We start from the raw sequence: 20,029 nt of genomic DNA on the forward strand, positions 1-20,029 counted from the left end.
CGGAACACAGACCAACAGCCATGGGTGTAATAGAATGTTTTTATTTATTCTTATCCAGCAAAATGTACAGAAATACAATGCACATAGAAAAATAGCCTGTTGTACAAAGCAAAGGTCCGACATGTGTACAAGTGCCAACTGATGGAGGAATCTTCAGAGAAGCTGGATTACATAGAAACACGATCCAGATTTCCTTCCGCGCTCTTAAACCCAACGTTATTCTCTCATGATTACTGTACGGTTTACAGTAGGAGTGGAAGCAAACATTTAGTTTGGATAAAACAGCAGCATATGGATTGGAAGGCACTGAGAAATCAAGGAACAGCTATTGAAGATGGAATGATTGGGAACGTGATTCAGCTGCTTCATTGTCTATCGCACAGTAAGGCCACACATTGTAGCTCCAGTACGTCGCTCACTTACTTTCATTTCAAAGTATAGTGAAACAGTTCTTACCTGAACCCACATTACATCTAACCTGTGGTACATGTAGGAACAACAAATATTACAATATTTACATCTCAAAGAAACATGAACACAAACTAACGCAACAGAAAACCAGCACGGGAGACGATGCACAGACTGCACAGAGCTGGTGAATGAAACATAAGGTGACTCAAATACAAACATTAACACATCCGTCCGGGTATTTGCATAGATTTGTACACATTCCAACAGTAACCTCTTCAAAATTCTCCCTAAAGACAAAAATAAGTTAATATTTACATGCACTTTGCTCTTTGATAAAGACTTTGGGGTATTTTCAAAGTACACAGCATCAATAAAGAGAACTGCTCCTCTTTTGTCCGTGAACATTTCTGAAGGCAAGAAAGAATTTAAAGGCAACGATATCAAGTATTAATAGTTTGTGTTGAACTTGATGGCCAATCGTGGAGTGAGAATCTGTGTGTGTTATTTCGCTCTCTCATCCTCTGAGACCTGTTTAATCTGCCGCGAGTGCACCATTGCCCCGGCCAGTAGCTGCTGCTCCAGGGCCGCGTGCAGGTTGGAGCCCCCCAGCTCCAGCAGGGGCTCCAGGCCCGGCACCCCCCCGGGCACCCTGATCTCCTTTGGGGGCACTACAGCTTCTTCTGGTCCCAGTGCCCTGCGCCTCCGCCTTAGATCCAACGCTCCCTGGTTCCTGACCTTCTCGTGGGAGCCCTGGGGGTGAGCCGCGGCTTTGACGGCCCCGTCTTCCACACCTTCTCTGGGGTCCACCTCAGCAGCAACTTTCTCTTTGAGGTCTCGTCCTCCTTTCTTCAAAGCTTCGCCGTCTTCTCTCTCAGCCCCCTGCGCAGCCTTTCTGTCTTCTACGGCTCGCTCCATCTGGGCCAGCCTCTCCCGGGCCTCCTCCGCCTTTTTCTCTTTCTTCACTCTCTCAAGTATTTCATTGTCTGCTTTCTGCCTCTCCTGCTGAAGTCTCTCAGCTGCAGCCCTCTCCTGTAAGAGTTTCTCCTTCAGCGCTCTCTCTTTCTGCAGCTCCTGTTCTCTGGCCAGCTTCTCTCTTCTCTCCCTTTCCAGCCGTTCTTTTTCCACCCTCGCCTGCACTTCTCTCTGTATCCTCTCCTTCTCCAGCTCCTGTTCTCTGGCCAGCTTCTCTCTTCTCTCCCTTTCCAGTCCGTTCTTTTTCCAATCTCGCCTGCACTTCTCTCTGTATCCTCTCCTTCTCCAACTCCTGCTCTTTGGCCAGCTTTTCTTTTTTCTCTCTTTCCAGCCGTTCTTTTTCCAATCTCGCCTGCACTTCTTTCTCTATCTGTTCTTTAAGAATTTCTATTTTTTCCTTTTCCTTATCTAGGCTTCTTTCTTCATCTTTAAGTTGAGCTACCTGATCATTTTGAGGTACAGGCTGAATGTCATCGGGTATTTTCTTTCCCAGTGGCACTCCGCGGGCCCCCAGCTCACTCTGCTTATGGGATTCTCCTCCAGGTGCAACATGGACGTCCTCCTTGTAATGAGCCTGACCAGCTACTTCAGGTAATCCCCACCTCATCACCCGGCACCTGTTTCTGGGCCACGGCAGCTCCAGCTGCCTCCTTGGGCTGCTTCAGGTCTGAGTCCAGGCCAGACTCTTTGGGCTTTGCTGCTCCACCTTCCACCCCCTCCTGGATGATTTTCTCTGCTTCACCTTCAGCCCCTTTAAGTTAAAAACACGTTGTCACATTTATTTTTACTTGAACACTGCCCCCTATGATATGAAGCATCATATGTACACTCACCAGCAGGTAGTTTCTGGTGGATTTCCTTGTGCTGCTCTTCTATGACAGCCAGCAGTTTCTCCTGCTGGTCGAGAAGCCTCTTCTGTTGCTCCTGCTGCTCCTTGATCACCTGCAGCAGCACGGCGTGGTCGAGCTGGCCCTCTACATGACAGAAACGTTGCATTAAAATAACGTTCTCTGAGAACATTGCATTAGTTAAGAAGCTTAGTAAGACTGGTGTAGGGCCAGTCTCTAGGTGAGAGGGGAAGGGAACTATTCCACTATGGCTTAGTACGTCAAACACACATCTCACATAACTGGGATGGGCAGCTGTACACACACACACACACACACACACACACACACACACACACACACACACACACACACACACACACACACACACACACACACACACACACACACACACACACACACACACAGTTATGGGGCAAGGTGAGTGGTTGAATTCTACACGGGCACATTATTAAGTTATAAGATAAAAATGCTAATTAATGTACAGTATAAACATTAACATGGCCCACTGAGTGAATGAAAATGTGAGCGACAGACCGAGATAAAGAGAAGAAGCAAGAGGGAATTCATACCTGCAACCAGCTTTTTTATCACTGTGGAGTCCGGCAGAGAAAGAAAGAACAAAAAGGGTAAAGATGGAGAAGGAGAGAGAGAGAGAGAGAGAGAGAGAGAGAGAGAGAGAGGGCAAAAGTAAACAGAACAAGAGTCAACAAAAGCTAAAAAGACAGCGTGGAGCATCAAGCCAGATCAAGAAGTAGGAGAAAAAAATGGATTTCAAATCTCTGCTGTCTTTTAAACAACGTGTACCGAAGAAAACAGACACAATAAGCAAGAACAGATCACAGAGTTTAGATCACGTGAGATAAAACAAGCAAAGTGAAAGAGAGGCAAGGACATAAACAGCATGCAGCAGTGCACAGAACATCATTTACTATGATGACGTTATTTTGTCTTTTACTTGATATGTTTTCTGTTTGCAGCCTCGATCTCTTGTTATTAAACATGTGCTGGGTCTGACTGTATCGTCCACACAAAGCTGTGGCTGCAATGCATTCTGGTCAATGGAGGCTACTCCAGTGAAAAGACAGGTACTGCAAAACTCACTGTGTTTTTGAATGTTGGTGAAAAATGTGAAGCAACTCTTAAAAAGGGACAGTTTGGATGTTTTGAAGTGTATGAGGCAAGTTAAAGCATACAGCATACACTTAAACGGATATTCATCTTTGTAAGTGGGCCTTTTCTTCTCGGTGGATTAAAGACATTTGGCTGCTGCCCCCCGTCCACAGCTGTACATTGCTTCCGTGCGGTAACTCCACACTGACTATGGACATCATATGCAGGGAGCTATATTTCAGATTACGTCACATCCAATCCTTTGCATGAATAAAAAGAATGGCAAATGCATCACCCAACGATACATTTGCAGTGCAACTTGTTTTAAATGGCTGCTAAGTAAGTGACTGAAGACGTGTCGATGCCCCTGGTCCCCTTAAAGCTTCCTACTCCACTCACCATCCATCTTCTCGTCCGCTGTAGCTTTGCCGTCTGCTCCGGGGGCCTGGTCTGCAGCGGGATGATGCTCTCCTTCAGGAAGTGAAGCTGAAGGATCATTAAATATCACCAGGTCAGAGTTGCATATTCCTAGAACTGTTTTCCCAACTGCCTAAAATTCCATTTAAACAAGAGCTGAGACAAACACTCACGTTTCCCTGCAGCGTCTGGAGCTTTGCCCACTTTATCGACCGCCTCGGCTGCGTTCCCTGCGAGAGGATCTTTCACCGGATTGAGCTTATCCACTTCCTTTAGCGGGGGAACGTCCTGCTTTTTGTCTTCCCCTGCACCCGGCTTCTCATACACCTCATTGGACCGGACTTCACCTCCGCCCAAATCCACTTCCTCTTTCCCCACAACAGCCACTGCAGGCTTCGGTTCCTCTTCAACTGTGTCCTCTTTTTTGCCCTCTACCTCCACAGCGTGCACTAAACCTTGCTTTTCATCCGATTTGGGTCTTTCGGCTTGTTTCTTGTCGTCCTCCAGTTCTGCGTTGTTCCTTCTTGTGTCCACCTGGACCTCGTCATGAGGGATGGGTGGCTCGTGGCGATGGGCCTCGCCCTGTGGCACCGCGACACCTGGGGAAAACAGACAACGCTCATTTTAACACAGTTCAAAATCCAGTGAAGATTCCAGCTTTGGTTTAGTGTCCTTACCAGCGTCAGGGCGGTCCAACTGCACCTCTTCCTCCTTCTTCCTCTCAGGTAGTTCCACTGGTCCTTTAATCTGCGGGGGCTCAGGCGGGTCCCCCTCTACTGGTTGTGCCCCCGGCACAGCTGGAAGGTCAGGTTTTTCTATCTCCCCTGGCTTCTTGATGGGAGTATTGTCTACATGCAGACACACAAAGCACAACTACATTACAGGATACTAATGTCACATGTTCCCAAGGTCCTTCAGCAGAACTGTGTTTCCTGTTAAGGCAACATGAGTAAATAAGTCCTTTAATAACAGATTTACACAACCATGCAAAGTTCTTTAAGGTAGAATATTTCTTTCCTCTTGTTTAGCACCTCTGCTGCTGGTGAGCTTTCCATTTGAGCCATCAGGGCGTCTAAATTAAGAAGCCATAAATTGGACACTTAATTTATTCCTTGTCTGAGGAAAGTAAAATGACTGTAATGTAGAGCATTACTATTTAACACGACATTCACTCGTTATCTTCTTGTACAGTTGTGTTTATTACACACATTAACTGCTGGCATTAAAATAAATGAACACCTCTGTATATCTCGCATGAACCGTGCTGATGCTCTTAGATGGAACTGATTTAGAGTGTTTCTGATGAGGAGATCCACTAGGTGGCAGCAAATACTGAGACAATGGTGGTATAAGAAGTCAGAGAGAAGGAAATGAGAGAAAGATGGGAGTAATAATAATAATATAGTAACAGAAAGAATCTGAAGATGGATGCAGAAAGACTTTGCTGGTGCCAGTGAACAGGTTAGAGAACGATGCCATTGAAGAACCATGGAGCAAGGAGGGAAACTTAAAAAGCCCCTCCTAAAACTGGGAGCGTTCACTCGAGAGGTTCCTCTCCGTCTCATCTCCATTTGTTTCGTCTGCACCCCTCTACCCTCCCCAAACCCATATCACCCTCTTCCCTTTATACAGCCAGAGCTTGCAGGCATTTTATAGCTGCCACAGGAGACAGGAGACGGGGGTGTAGACAATGTATTTTGGGGGGAGGGGGGGGTGGCAGGAGAAATGAACAGAGGTAGAGGTGGAGAGAAATTACTGGAGTTTGAAGGGCATCACTCTCGCTCCATCAATGTCAAGCACTCGGCGCTGCTCTCAGATATTATCAAGAGGTTATCTCCTCACCCTGCCTGTCTGTCTATCAGTCGCTCTGTCTGACTCCATCTTTTCTTCTCACAGAGATGAAAGAAACCCTTTCTTTTGCTGTGGCTTTGTGCTTTTGTTTTAGCCTCGCTGGCCCTTTGCCACTGCCTCATATTCTCTTTTGCTTTTCTGTTTTAGGGCGCTGTAGTCCAACGTCTTTGAAAATAAAACAAGAAATAAACACGTCTCTCGTGCCACCAATGCCTTTTGCATGAAATGATTACACGCAGCACCGCGGTCTGAGACGCTGCAGACAACCCTGACTCCGGCCCGTTGAGGTAAATGTTTTCATGGCTCATTAGTAAACCACTTTCTTCTATAGTCCATCAAGTAGATAAGTGATTGCCAGCCATTAGCCCGTGTCACGATCTTTACCGTGCGGTTCAGGGAGGTCCGGTAGTGGCAGGTTGTTCTTCACAGGTGCTGGAGGAGGAGGATGGATCTTGATGCCGGGGCTTCTGGCCGAAATAGAGAGGGTGGTAAAGGTGCTGACCAGCAGGATGCCCAGACCGACGCAAAGCACCAGCTACAGGACAGAGAGGAAGAGGAGACGCACAGCGGGTCAGTGAATAAACACAGTTCACTGAGCAAGTAATTAACTGCTGATTCTGACTGTGTCACCTGAGAGATGATGCCGTTCTTCTGGATCTTTCTATAGATGAGAGCAGGACATATGAAGCAGATCAGGCTGCCCATAGTGGCTCCAGTCAGACCCAGAATGGTTTCCACTAAAGAGAGAAAAGGGAAAGAAAAACACAGGTAGTAATGTATTGATGGTTGAAAGATCCAGCTTCTACCAAGTGGCTTCCCCGTGTCTACGCTCCTTTCTCACTCGCTCCATTCATACCTGCCTCTCTGCCATTCATAACCGGCACCCGCCCAGCCCCAGGCTCTGATCCATGGCACCCTGCTCCTGGCAGCAGCGAGCCTTGGCCCCACCCCTGTCTCTGTGGACCGGGGCCGGCGGGCCTGGAAACCCATCGTTTATCCAGAGGACGGACACCATATTGTCTCCCTCAGATTTAGTGTCCATTCTCCCCAGGGTCCTTACCTCCCTTCTCCTCAGTCTATTAGTCTGATTAGATACACAAAGAGCCAGCCAAACCTGCTGTGTGTGTGTGTGTGTGTGTGTGTGTGTGTCCACCCAATCAAAAGTTTAACAAACAGCCACCATATAAAAAGGATGAATAAAACATAAACTCATTCTAACCTTTACATCTCCACCATTTTGGAGCAGTTTGTGAGTGGGATGGAAAGACTCAAAGAACCTGACAGAGAGCCAATATTGGCTCGTACATACATTTGTGTGTGTGTGTGTGTGTGTGTGTGTGTGTGTGTGTGTGTGTGTGTGTGTGTGAGAGAGAGTCTGGGAGAATAATAGCCCTATCTTCCCGTCTGCCCGTCTAAAAGGAGATAAAAGTTAGGGCCCTGATTTAAGGACTGTGTTAGAGTGTGACAGTCACTGACTCGTAAAGTCACATTCACACACGTCGTAAAGCTCCCCGGCTACTCCGCCCACATAAAGGAACACATGCACCTTAAAGACCTCCAGTCTGCGAGCTGTACACACACACACACACACACACACACACACACACACACACACACACACACACACACAACTTTAATCCATTCAATCCATGCCTGATTGTTCACACACACAGGATGTACCGTTGGGGATGAGAATGCCTCCCAGCATGGTGCCAAACACAATGCAGAGGGTGATCATCTTGAAGCGCAGAGGAGGCATGTATCCTCCGGCAGCAAACGTCCCATCCTTCTGCTGTAAGACGGAAAACAGAGAGTGAGATGAGGGGGCAGGCAGAAAGTGAAATCTCAAACACTAGTTCTTCTACATTCCTCCAAGCGTTGTGACCACACCAATCCTTGTGTGCAATCTTGCTTTATTTCTCATCATTATATTACCAAATGTCAGTACTGCTGCTCTGGTTTACACCCAGAGCACAACCAGGACTTCCCCTTCCCCTGGCAGAGCCAATAGATGCTTACCTACGGTGCAACTTTTATATTGTAAATGCTTTGCGGTTGTTTTGTGTCACAACATCAGTCAGATGTGTTTATGTGCCTGCAATGACTGGATACGATAGAAATTCAATTGACGTCACAATTCCACAGCAGGTGTTTCCAGCGGGCTGCGTTTGTATGGAGCAACATGTTTTCTGCTTTTATTTATTGTCCAACTGCATTACAGAGAGGATGGGAGTGCAGGCTCCACAACAATCAGGCAGCAAGTTGCACTGGATACCATAATAACTCCTTTACTTAAAAGGAACCAGAACAAAGCAGAGGTCAGGACATACAGGATGTGTAATCCTGCCAACACCTACAATTGAAGCATTTGCATTCCCCATACAGCTATTATTACCTCTGCCAAGGAGGTCATGTTTTCGGTTTCAGGTTGTTTGTCAGCAGGATTACGGAAAAAACTGCTCGCCCGATTTTTATGAAGCTTGTTGAAAGGGTGTAGCGTGGCGTGAGATAGAACCCATTACATTTTGGAGTGTCCCTGGATCACAGGGCGGATACACGCATTATTTTTCAATAATGGCAAAGGCCTTGGCAGAGGTCTGCACTCTTCAAGTGCCCTTCTAGTTACTATTATTATTATTATTATTATTATTATTATTATTATTATTATTATTAGTAGCATTTAAGCTGACCTGCTGCTCAAAAAGCATGGTGTTGATGGCCTGGCGGCAGGGCAGGATCATCATGGGGAATCCGACGGCCACAGACATCATAAAGCCCACGCGAATCATCTCCGTCACCAGGTTGGACGGGAAGTTCATCAGCACATTGCCTGCGATGTTCTCTGTGAAACTGACGTAGCCAAAGAAACCCACCTGGTTCAGCGAGAGGTGGAGGGAACCAAGTACACGGTTGGGAGGAAAGCAAAAAGGAGAGAGACATAAATAAAGTGGGAGAACTGGGGTCAAGTTCCTTGTTGCACAACTCTTTTAATGCCAGTATTAAAAAGCTGATACAAATATAAAAAGACATTAAAAATCGATATGTTTCCATGTAACAGCAGTGACAGTAGCGGTGGCTGGTGCACGTGGAAGTGCGTTTCCACTCACGGTGATGTAGAAGATGGTGACCACGTTGAGGGACGAGGTGAAGATGGTGCTCATGCGTTTGACAGACGGCTCGTCCAGGCTGTCGTAGGTCGGCAGCACCTGCCTGTGAGAGACAAGCAGCCCCACAACGACACTCTGTATGCTGCGTGACACGAGACCACGCTGGTACCGCTTTTGTGCATTCATGTGTCCGGATTATCAGATGTACAACTCTGAACGATGGGAAATAGCACTCCTAAGTCTAGCAGGGAAAGTAGTCCCATGAATCAGCATGCAACACATGACAGTCTATACTTGTGATGCTGATGGTGGGAACTGCTCTGTAGATTTCTTTAACGAGCAGCCATATGGAGGCCCGTTTGTGCCACTGGATAATCAGACGATGCACGTGTCTCCTCGTGTCCTCGTCAGCCTCAAACTCAGACAAGTGATTTTGCAGATTAGTTTGTTAATGAACGTCGTTCACTACCAACTTCTGCAGAACTCATGGATAGCTTGCAACATATATTAACTCTCCTGCTGGAGCTTAAGATAGCAGCAACCTATTGGCGATAAAAGAAACTAAACAATTCTTCTGCAAGATGATTGATAATATGTCAGTCTGCCCGCCCCCCCCAAGCTGATGGGAAAAGATTAACTGTAATAATATTATTTATATTTATTCAGAGTGAATAATGTGTTGTTCTCCAGCTAATGTACTTGCTCATTCATCTATCAATTGTTTAACCGAGTACATTGAGTGAATCATTAAGTGATGAATTTGTCCCGATTTATTCATTGATTTGTTAAACATTACCTGCAAAGACGGGCCACAAAGCCCATCAAGTGTGACGTCATTTAGACGCTTGTATGTCCGGACATAAAGCATCAAACATCAACTAAGAACATCTGACATCTGACATGAATGCAAAAAGTTTTTCAGCACGTGGAATATCTTTCAAATGATGAAAATATAATGCAAATAACAATTAACTAACAATTCATGCTTACAAAGGTTTTAAATGGCAGTCAATGTAATGTAATGGCATTGGGAGTGAAGTATATAGGAAGGGTGTACTTCTGCAGATGAGTGTGTGTGTGTGTGTGTGTGTGACACAGAATGGGTGACAGTAGTCAAGGCTGACTGAAGTCTGTCTGCAAACGCAGGTATCCGTCTCCCTCTGTCAATTTCTGTTCTGCTATAAGAGAGCGAGGCGGTGTGGAGGGGACTGTCGGCAGTGAATTTACAGGCTTTATATATATATATATATATATATATATATATATATATATATATATATATATATATATATATATATATATATATATATATATATAAAGCCTGTAAATTCCCTTTTTGAGCATTATAAACTTCCCTGGCAGACTCGTTGTGCTCACCTCCTCTCTTTCTCCCTTTCCCCTCATATATACGAGAAGGGGAGAAGAAATGAGAGAAAGCGTCTTCTCCTCTGCCTCTCGTTCTCTTTCACACACACACTCTCCTCTGCCTCTCGTTCTCTCTTTCACACACACACTCTCCTCTGCCTCTCGTTCTCTCTTTCACACACACACTCTGGTTTTTATGAGCGAGCACTGTCCCGGGGTGCTTTTTTCTTGACGCTTGTTTATTCTGCAAACCAATAAATCTCATCGCCAAGGTTAAAGAAAACGGCATATTGTAAGTGGGGAGCTAAAGCGTCTAATGGTCACTCGACAATCCCGACTCATAGGCCACCGTGTCCCTGCGTCAACGCTGCTCTTAAATGGAGGAAATATGACGGCAAAGGTCTTCAGAGTGAGCGTGGGGAAGTGTGTTGGGAGGGCTCGAATGTGTGCTGTAGATAATATCATTAACGTGGAGTTGAAAGCACGCTGACAGTAGCATCACAGAGGGACATTTTCGCTGCACATGTTTTTCTTATGTCCCTCTATTATGAGCTAACTGCTTCTCGCTATTCAAACGCGCAGCCAAAAACACAACGGGGCCAGCTCCCGTCCCGTCATAATGGTGATGTTAAGTAATGTTTTAACTGAAAGTAAACACATTTCATGAATGTAATAAAAATCCAATGTGCTGAGAGCTGTTTAATCAGCCTGTGAATACATCAGTGTGTGTCTGTAAGATGGCGGCAGTCCAATGTGTTGATTAGTGGTTTGGCTTTAGCTGCCTGCCGCCTAACGGAGCGCTTGCTTCGCTCGGCCTGACCACAGGCCAAGAAATCCCCCTGCCAAATATCACTCAGCACTGCTAGTGGGAACACAAAGCGCACATGTGTAAACACACACAAGTGCACACTTTCTTCTCCTCCTGACATGCACACACCTCCCTCGCTAAGGAACACGCTCGCCGTACGATAATGTTGTGTTGGCTTTGTGCGATTACATTAATTAAAGTCTCGAGGCTATGTTCACCCACTGCTGCCACTTACCTCACTCTCACTCACACAAACAAACCCAAACAGCAGCACCACCCAAACATCTGGCCCCTAATGACCTCACTGTAACACTCCCTACATCCTTCCCTTCATAGAGAAGACTTCTAGATCCCCTTAGACCTTCACACGTTGCCCGCTCAACTCACCGCAAACCCAGAGTATGCACTAAAAAGAACATGCAGATGGGTGAAAATGAACAAATGAATGAATATGGTGACTCATAGATGCTCTGAATAAGCTAGAAGAGACATGTTGTGATCTCTGCAGATTGGTGAGTGCAGTACAGTATTTGCCACATTAGCAGCATCCATGTATATTTTGGCACTTCCATAGTTTCAGATCAGATGATTGATTGGAACAACTGAATGCCACTGTTCTCCAACAAATGTTTGTTTTTCATAACTGCCACATTGAGTTTTATTCCTGTCACATTAGAATAAAGTGAAGGCTCAGGTTAACTCTAGAGAGGGCAGATCTGACGCTGCGGCACAAACAGATGAACTGTGAAAAGCACATTAGCACAAACAAGCAGCCTCCCTTTCAAACTAGAAATCCCTCAACAACCACAAACGTGTGTCTCGTTACATGACGAACTCACCCCAAGCCCTCCACTCTGGCTTAAAGGAATTATGCAAGTGCACAAATTGTGACGTTTGCTAAATTTCTACATGCAGCGATGAAAGATTAAATTCACTGTGCCGCCGCAGAGTTCAAAATCCCCCGTTTGAGCATCTACTCGCCACATGATTTTAGGATTAGGGTCAGATTTTCTCTGTTCTGAATCGGTTTGAATCTTGTTTGTCATTAGTTTTATTACAGTTCCTGTGCAGGTGGAGGGGCGGGAGGAGTACTTACGACTGACAGGCGAAGGCCATCCCACAGATGGGGAGACAGCGAAACACACCCTCCCAGCGCACCACATTGACCTGCTCTAGCCACGAGCCGCTGAGCACCCCGTGTTTGAATGAGGACAGCACCATCTGAGGGGAAGGAGGGGGGGGGAGGGGGGGAGGGGGTTACGGTCCGAACCAAATGAAGACAAGTGGGGGAAGAGCACGAAGAAGAGGAGGGGGGGGCTGCACCCATGCTGACGCCTCACAGACAGATAATGAAAAGTAATCAATGAGGAGAGAAAACCAGAGAAAATGAAGAAAGGGAAACAAAGAGACGAGACGAGAAACTCCACACTGAACAAAAAACCTGTCGTAGCTGAGCAACGGAGTGATGAAGGTGATGAGTAAAAGTTCAATCATAAATTTGATCAAAATAAAAAAGCTTATGAAAGGGTAATCTAGACATAAACGGCCTCACAGGTTTTCGATCAGCATGTGTTTCTTACGTCTTGCTCCTTTAATTACCTGATAAAGTCCCAAAGGACAGCGGAGCACTCAATAACCCTCCAGCCTCCCACAGCCTGCTCATCCTGGCTGTGGGGCGGCGGTGGGAGGGCAGCACAGATGAAACTTTCACTTCTCTGCCTTATTACTACTGCCACCAAAAAAAATACAAATAAAAACACACACACACACACACACACACAGAGCTCAAACGGCTCAGACCAAACCCGAATTAAAAAGGTGAAACATGGGGATGAGAGGAGTGGGCGGAAGGATCAGGTAGGTTTGAGGAGCGTAAAAGATGCAGGGCAAACATCTGGCTTCCTTCACTCTCCAACCCCCCAGACTGCCCTTACGGTGATGTTATTTCGGGGGTGCTTTCCTTGGTTTACTTACGGGTGACAGCAGAAGGTTGTGGCGATAATGGGCAGGCACTGAATGACGCCCTTGAAGCGCCACAGGTGAACCCGCTCCACCCAGGAGCCTGAGATTAAGCCGTAGCGAAGAGACGACAACACTATCTACAGCAAAAGCAGCAGAAACAGCGGTGGGAGAGAGGGGAGCAAACAAAGGGTGAGGAGGAGAGGAGGTAGTCGGGGAGAGTGAGAGAGAGCAGAAGGACACGAGGGGGAAAGAGTAGGAGTAAGAAGTAAAGGGGTGCAAATGAGCAGAAAGGAAAAACGAAGGGTGGGATGAAAGGAGGGAGGGAAGGAGATACATCACTGTTAGAGGGTTAGGGGTCTGGACTGGGCCGGGCCTGGATCTAAAGCCAGACACATACACCACACCACTGCTCCAGGTTATCGTCATGCTACGGAACTACACAACACATCAGGCAGAGAGTCTGTAAACAGCAGTGAGAAGTCTGTGGAAGCAGCAACACGGGTCGGTAAAACACAAGCACACACACACAAACTCTGTGCGTGCATTTAAAGAGTAAACGGGCTGAATCACAAGAGGCAGAAAGCTCCTGCTGGACTCACAGTAAGTATGTTGCAGCACTCCACAACCCATCAGAGTAGTGGAGGATCTGTTTAGCGCTGCTTCATGTTAAATGCAAACAGCGGAGCAGTGAACGTCCTTATGGAAAGAGTTGTACCAGCTTCTACTTTAGTGGCTTAAGAGCCGTGTTATTTCAATTTCTTTGGGTTTGGGACTGCCTGTTGGACAAACACAGCTGATTGAAGACTTGGAGAGTAGAAAGCAAAGCAGCATGATTGAAATGTTTCAAAGAAAGACGCAACTCCAACATCATCACAGGGTCGAGGCACGGCTACACGGCTACAAATGTTACTTGTGCAAGTCCTCAACCTTGAATCTTCCTCAAGGAAATATGTCCAAATCATAATTATAACTTCAGAAATCTTTCAGCCGCCAGCTGCGGTTCTGCTGATCAATGCTGATTGACTGAGGCAGAAAGGTTTCCACGAATAGGAACGCTGCGCTTGTAATATGTTAAATGCTGAAAGCTAGAAAAATAAGTCCGAAATACATCAAATGCATTTTGACATGTTTACATCTGGGAACAAATGAGCAAATATAGAAAGATAATTCCCTTAAGTTGCGACGGTTTGTGATTTAGTGGAGTTGACTGTGTGACCTCCATTTACTTTGCACTTACAGGGCTTAAAATGTCTCTAGTGGCCATTTCCAAGTGGTGTCTCCTTCCCAGGGGAGAGCCTTTGTTTCAGCACTGCAGCAATTGTTTTCTGCCTGAAGTGATTTAGTGTGAATTTGCTCTTTAAAAAAAAAAAAAAGGTAAGGAGCCAGACAGTATTGTGTCAGTAAGGTAGAGTTCTGCACAATGGAGCAAATAAGGAGGAATTACCACAGAATACAACAAGATGATATTTATCCAAACAATATCCTGAAAGTTCAAACAGAGAGAGTGTGTGTGAAGAGGCATCCTTCGTATTTATATGCATTATGTGTGTGAGGAAGTACTTTAAACACCTTTTTTATTAAATTAATATTGAAACTGCTGTAAGAAAAACTGTCCTCCATTGCTATGAATAAGAAAAAGAAGTAGATCCTTCACCCTGGTGGTTTGTTTGTCAAGAGTGCACTTATAAATGTCATTTATGATAAACAGTTTTTGATCCAAGTTAAACTTCATATGTACACCTTTACATCTGTACACAATTCTGCGCTGTAGAAGGAATCACTTAAATAAACTCCACCCATCTGTACAGCAGATGTCAGATTGTCCCTGCACTTTATGATTAACTTTATATGACCCATTGTGCTGAGCTACGTTATAGCTAACTTGATAAAATCATTTTATTGTTCATAAAAGGAGTTCTGCCTCATTAAGCTTTGTAAGCAAAGCCAAAGTGTGTTTCCGCTGCAGTCTGTTCGGATGCCTTGCGTGGAGTGCAGCTGTGTGTGTGTGTGTGTGTTGGTGGGCTCACCGTGAACATGAAGAAGGTGTAGAACATGAGAGCCATAGCGGAGAAGGACTGGATGGAAGACATCATGTTCCTCTGCAGACTCAGTGGGAGGACGATGAACAGAGACACGGCGAACAGCAGCAGCACACGGAAACTGCCAGTAACCTTTGGAGTGACAAGACAAGACTACATTTTTCTCTAAAACCTTAATATTTACAACACTTCTGCATGAACAGTCGCACGCATGCAAAAGCGTGCTTCTCTTCCAGACTCGCAGCGGACAAGCAGCACACCTGCGCAGGCGTGGCCGCATACCCTCGTTCACTGTGGAGGCATGCGAGAAAAACAACGTTTTCTTCAAGAATTGAAGGCAGCACGGGGTGAGTGATGGATTTACAAATGTATTCCCTTCAAGAGTAGAGGGAAGGTTGAGCGCAGAAGAAAGCAGTGGATATGAGAGATGAATATAGCAAAATAATCAAACCTGTAAACCCAACAGCTGAGCGAAGAAATTCGAGCCCAGATCAGCGATCACAACGTAGAAGGCAATACAGGTCCCCAACATCAAACCGATCATACTGCAGTGGGAGAGATAGAGGCGGCAGGGGAAATCTGAATTATTATAAGTGTCTATGATAATTATCTGTAGAAAGTCATAACATAACTTCAAATACAGCATAATGTGGGTAGTGAATTAATAATAAGACTCGCCTCAACTCCACCACTGTTTTTCCTGGTTTCCCGTAAGCATGGTAGGCTGCAGAGAAGAGAGTGACAAACAGATGGCGGGAAATCATTGTGGGTTTTTTTGACTTTCTGTCGCTGACACAATCCGTCTGTTCAATCACGATGGCTATCGTCGCTACCGCTAACTGTCAGTAATACATACAAAACAGCCAATTCAACATTTACATGACAATGACACTGATCACTATTTAAACTCACCCAACCCTGCATAGGTCCTTCTTTTGGTGCTGCTCGCTGTGTTGACCAGGAACATGCAGGACTTGTGGGTCATCCACGAACAGAAGAACAACAGGATAGTTCCCAGCACAATCCCACACTGTAAGAGAGGACGGAGGAGCACGTGATAATCCTGAAATCTGGTCATCTTACTGAAATAAAAGATGCTAAATAATGTACAAGCATCTGTTTTCAAAAGGGACCTTGATTAAGTCTTGATGCCCTGGCTAGGATTCAAACTGGCATCCTACTAAACTAGACTTCATTTAGTCCATAAAACTAATTACAACACCAGTCCAAAGAGGAAACACATTTTATATTAAGTAGACTCAAAGCATGAAGGTCTATGGAAATGTTTTAAGACAAAGAAATGACAACACTCTCTATGAGAAATGTTTCCCCACTATTTAGCTTATTGCACTCTGTCTGGAAGACAATTGTTCTGTTTCTGTCATTTTGTAAAACACTCAAAGATAAAAGTGTTATGGAAGATTTAGCCTTCTACCGAATATCTTCTTTAGTTCCTTCTGGGCAGAAATACCTACAAATACTGAACAAATATTGAACTTGCATAGTACTTGTGTACACTTTGTTTACAACAAACACACAGAGGCGGTGAGGCAGGAAGTAAACTGAAACGCTTCACAGCTGATTTATCATCGTCAACTGTGATGACATTGACACTGTATGAATTCTTCTCTCTTTTGGTGTCGTTTTCCACGGGGAGATTTGAGGGTAACGCTTTACTCTACACTATTTAACCAAAGGGTATTTCAGTAGAGCTTTTGCAAACACAGAATGTTTTAAGCAAGTTGTTTTTTTTTATGCCAAAAACCTGCAAGATGATGTGTTGAAGTGATTAATTGGTGAGTGCGAAAAGACTCTTGATGAAGTCTCGCAGCAGATGGAGATGCTGTTAATGTTCAACCAAGCATCCATTGATCTTATGAGGAAGTAGCCAGGTGATAAAAGTAACAGTCATTCATTAAGTAAATTTCCCTTCACACTGATATCCTCGTACAATGACAACTTGATGTGTGACAACTGTTTCTTAAAGTTATGGTGTATTTGGGACCAAATCATGCAAGGGATTTCAGATATACAGTATATTTTATAAGAGTGCAACCTGTGATATTAAAGTTATGTTAATAGAAATGTTTAAAGCCAATATTAATGCTACTAGAAGCATTTTCCTACACCTATTAAGTTGGACTATCTTTGTATTTTTGCAAAACATATATGTAATCAATGATGGAAAGTGCTGTGAGCGTTTACTCAAGTTCTGCATATAACAAGTCTTACGGTATCACCACTTTATACTTGTGTACTCCACTACATTTGAGAATGTTGCTACCTTTAATGCAACTATATTTATTTCTCAGCTATATTTGTTAAGATTTTTACATTCAAAACATATATTGCATTATTAAAGATTAGAGCTGCAACGATTAGTCAACTTATATTTATAGACCAAACCATTAAAATCGAGAAAATAATCAGCAGATTAATCAATAATAAAAATAAACATTGAATGCAGCACTATTATTACTATTATTAAACTACCCATCAGGGTAACACGGACACCAGCTATTATGCATAATATGAAATGTCACTTGTTTGAGTACATTTTGTTGCAGGATACTTATTATACTGCTACTTAAGTAAAAGTAAATAAGTAACTAAATACTTCTCCCACTGCTGAATACAGTCAAAAGAAAGGGTCTAGTTTCGCCGAAGCACCTGCACATCCGCAGGTGACCCACCTGTTTGAAGCAGAAGGGCATGGTGAGTACACTAACTCCGACGATGCTGTTCACCACGTTCATGATGAGACCCCAGTTAGACGCCGTCATCTTGAACCGCTTACTGACTTTGTCCTGCTTTGGTAATTAAATGTCAAACGCCACGGAGACAGTAGCTCCGTGAAGGCAAACGTTGACGGATGTACGATCTGCTCCACAGCCGGGACTCGAACTCAATTCCGGGTGTGTTTTTCAGTGACGTGGCGCTCTAGGAAGACAACATGAGTTTAACATTTAACACACTTTAACCTTACGTCGTTCTGTAAAATACAAACGTACACAAACATAAATACAAAACGTAGTAAAAAAATATAGACAAATGTTATAAAAGCTTTTAGCTAGGAAGCTAACGTAACGGTAACCGTTGGTAACGTTAGTTTTATTAGTTGGTTAGCTTAACTCACCTTTCTGCGCCCACCAGGTCGCTGTTTCTTTTACGCCATTATTGGTAATTTCCTCACATTAAAGGCCCATTTATTGTTGAAAAAGTGCGTCTTCGTGTGAGTTTAAACAACAGGTTATCGGAAACTCGGTTAAATATAATAATGACAAGTCCAACCGGACTACTTTCCTGAACGCGTATCCAGGAAGTAGATGTGTTAGTCGAGGAGCGGAGGGAAGACGACACACTGCTGCTTTCATCACTGCTGAAATACTCTGGCGCCCACTAGTGGTCACATTGCAGTCATGCATTTGGTGCCATTGGACATACCGGGGGGGGGTTAATAAGTCTATAAATAAATGAATAAATAAATATATCTGTGAATAAATCCTGAAATAAATAAATGAGGCAATAAATGAATGTTAACATAAATATATAACTGAGTCAATAAAAATAATAATAGATTTTATTTTAAAAAGGAAATACTACTTTTATTTATTTCAGGTGATTTTTATTTCATAATTCCACATTAATTAATTTTTTTCACACATTTATTTCCCAGCTTCCTTTCCTCTTAACCTTCTACCGGCATATTCATACTTTTAACAGTTTATAAGAACTTTCTGTTGTCAATATACTTTACTTCTACTCTTCTACTTTCTTTTTACTACCCTACATTAATCTGACAGCTATTAAAAAATACTTTTCAGATTTTACATTAAAAAAGAAAAGCATATAAGATTGTGAATTGTTAAAGATTAAACCTGTGGTTCTTAAGATTTCGCCTTTTGACCTTTTACAACAACACGGTCTACTTAGGGCCCTTTGTCACGTTTCAGATGTCTGTGAGTCGCTGTCACTCCTCTGAAGGAGTGATTTCACCTCTAAACGTTTCAGATGGTTTCCATTAATATAACTGCTCAAGGCCCAAAGTGGTCTTATTAAGATTAGAGGGGGGAGAAAAAAAGAAATTAATCCAAATGTTCTCTTCTTTACCACTTTACCAGTTCTTCCACCACTGACGAGCTGTGTAATCATAACAATACCAGCACACATGCAAGAATCCTGTTTTTCCAGATGCCACAGAGATTCCCTTCAGGAAAGGGAAACAGGCAACAGAGGGATGCGAGGTGTGACGGGGGACAAAAAAGGCAAAACAGAACAGGAAAATCGGGGATGACGTCAGAGAAAATACTCAGCCGGAGCACCTGAAATGATGTAGCCGGGTTTATTTCAGTCAGTCAAAGCGCCCCAGTGCCCTTTCTGATAGACGACTATTGTGTTGTTTGACCAGGAAAGAGAAGAAGGAGAGAGGGGTTGGAGGGGGAAGGAGGGGGGGATTGACCCGTGAGCTTTCCCCCGGGGACGAAGGATTTTTGTGATGAAGCTTTGAGAGGCGTACGGGGGGGAATTTTGAGTTGTATAGACGTGTGTGTGTGTGTGTGTGTGTGTGTGTGCCTTTGTGGCAAGATTGCAGAAAAGTCCAGTCTGAAGAATTTGTACATTCTTTCAATATCATCTGAAAACGTACTTTTACAGACTAATCAATTTAAATCTTACGTATTTGTTATGGTTTCGATTCTTTTAGGATTCCTATTTTTACACCCTTATTCAGCACATAACCCTCCCATAACATTTCTGGCCCTTCCTTTTTTTACGTAAATGATATAAATAAACTTTATTGTCATTACATGTGTATGAGTGTGTGCGTGCATATTTGTGTGATCAGAGGGGTTAAGACAGGAAAACCCTGGCCATTGTGCACCAGTGACCCCTCAAAATCAATGTGACAGACCGGTTGATTGGCTGGAGGGTCCTGTCTCTCTGCACCTAATCCCTCAAGGTAGACCCTCAACCAGGCCTGCTGTGCTCGTAAGTGTGTGTGTGTGTGTGCGTGCGTGTGTATGCGTGTGTGTGTGGATGTATCTGTGCTTGTATGTGTGTCTTTCTGCACCTAATCCCTCAAGATAGACCAAAGGCCATGGGATGGGGTATTAGTGCAGTTACAGGGGGTCGTGTGTG

General features: G+C 44.3%; 1 protein-coding gene across 1 annotated transcript; it reads right to left on the reverse strand.

The window, feature by feature from the left end:
* Nucleotides 1–25: 25 nt before the first annotated feature.
* slc38a10 (solute carrier family 38 member 10) lies at nucleotides 26–18,202 on the reverse strand. The gene is given in 20 exon segments (XM_029456870.1): nucleotides 26–1,617; nucleotides 1,619–1,979; nucleotides 1,981–2,134; nucleotides 2,217–2,357; nucleotides 2,804–2,824; nucleotides 3,744–3,830; nucleotides 3,935–4,360; nucleotides 4,439–4,609; nucleotides 5,997–6,147; nucleotides 6,243–6,349; nucleotides 7,293–7,404; nucleotides 8,303–8,485; nucleotides 8,720–8,822; nucleotides 12,867–12,991; nucleotides 14,882–15,025; nucleotides 15,345–15,438; nucleotides 15,572–15,617; nucleotides 15,806–15,923; nucleotides 17,587–17,833; nucleotides 18,030–18,202. Coding segments are annotated over 19 exon segments (3,339 nt in total). The 5' UTR covers nucleotides 17,677–17,833; nucleotides 18,030–18,202; the 3' UTR covers nucleotides 26–912.
* Between the last annotated feature and the right edge of the window lie 1,827 nt (nucleotides 18,203–20,029).

The sequence above is a fragment of the Cottoperca gobio genome, chromosome 19 (assembly GCF_900634415.1).
Source record: "Cottoperca gobio chromosome 19, fCotGob3.1, whole genome shotgun sequence".
Taxonomy (NCBI): domain Eukaryota; kingdom Metazoa; phylum Chordata; class Actinopteri; order Perciformes; family Bovichtidae; genus Cottoperca; species Cottoperca gobio.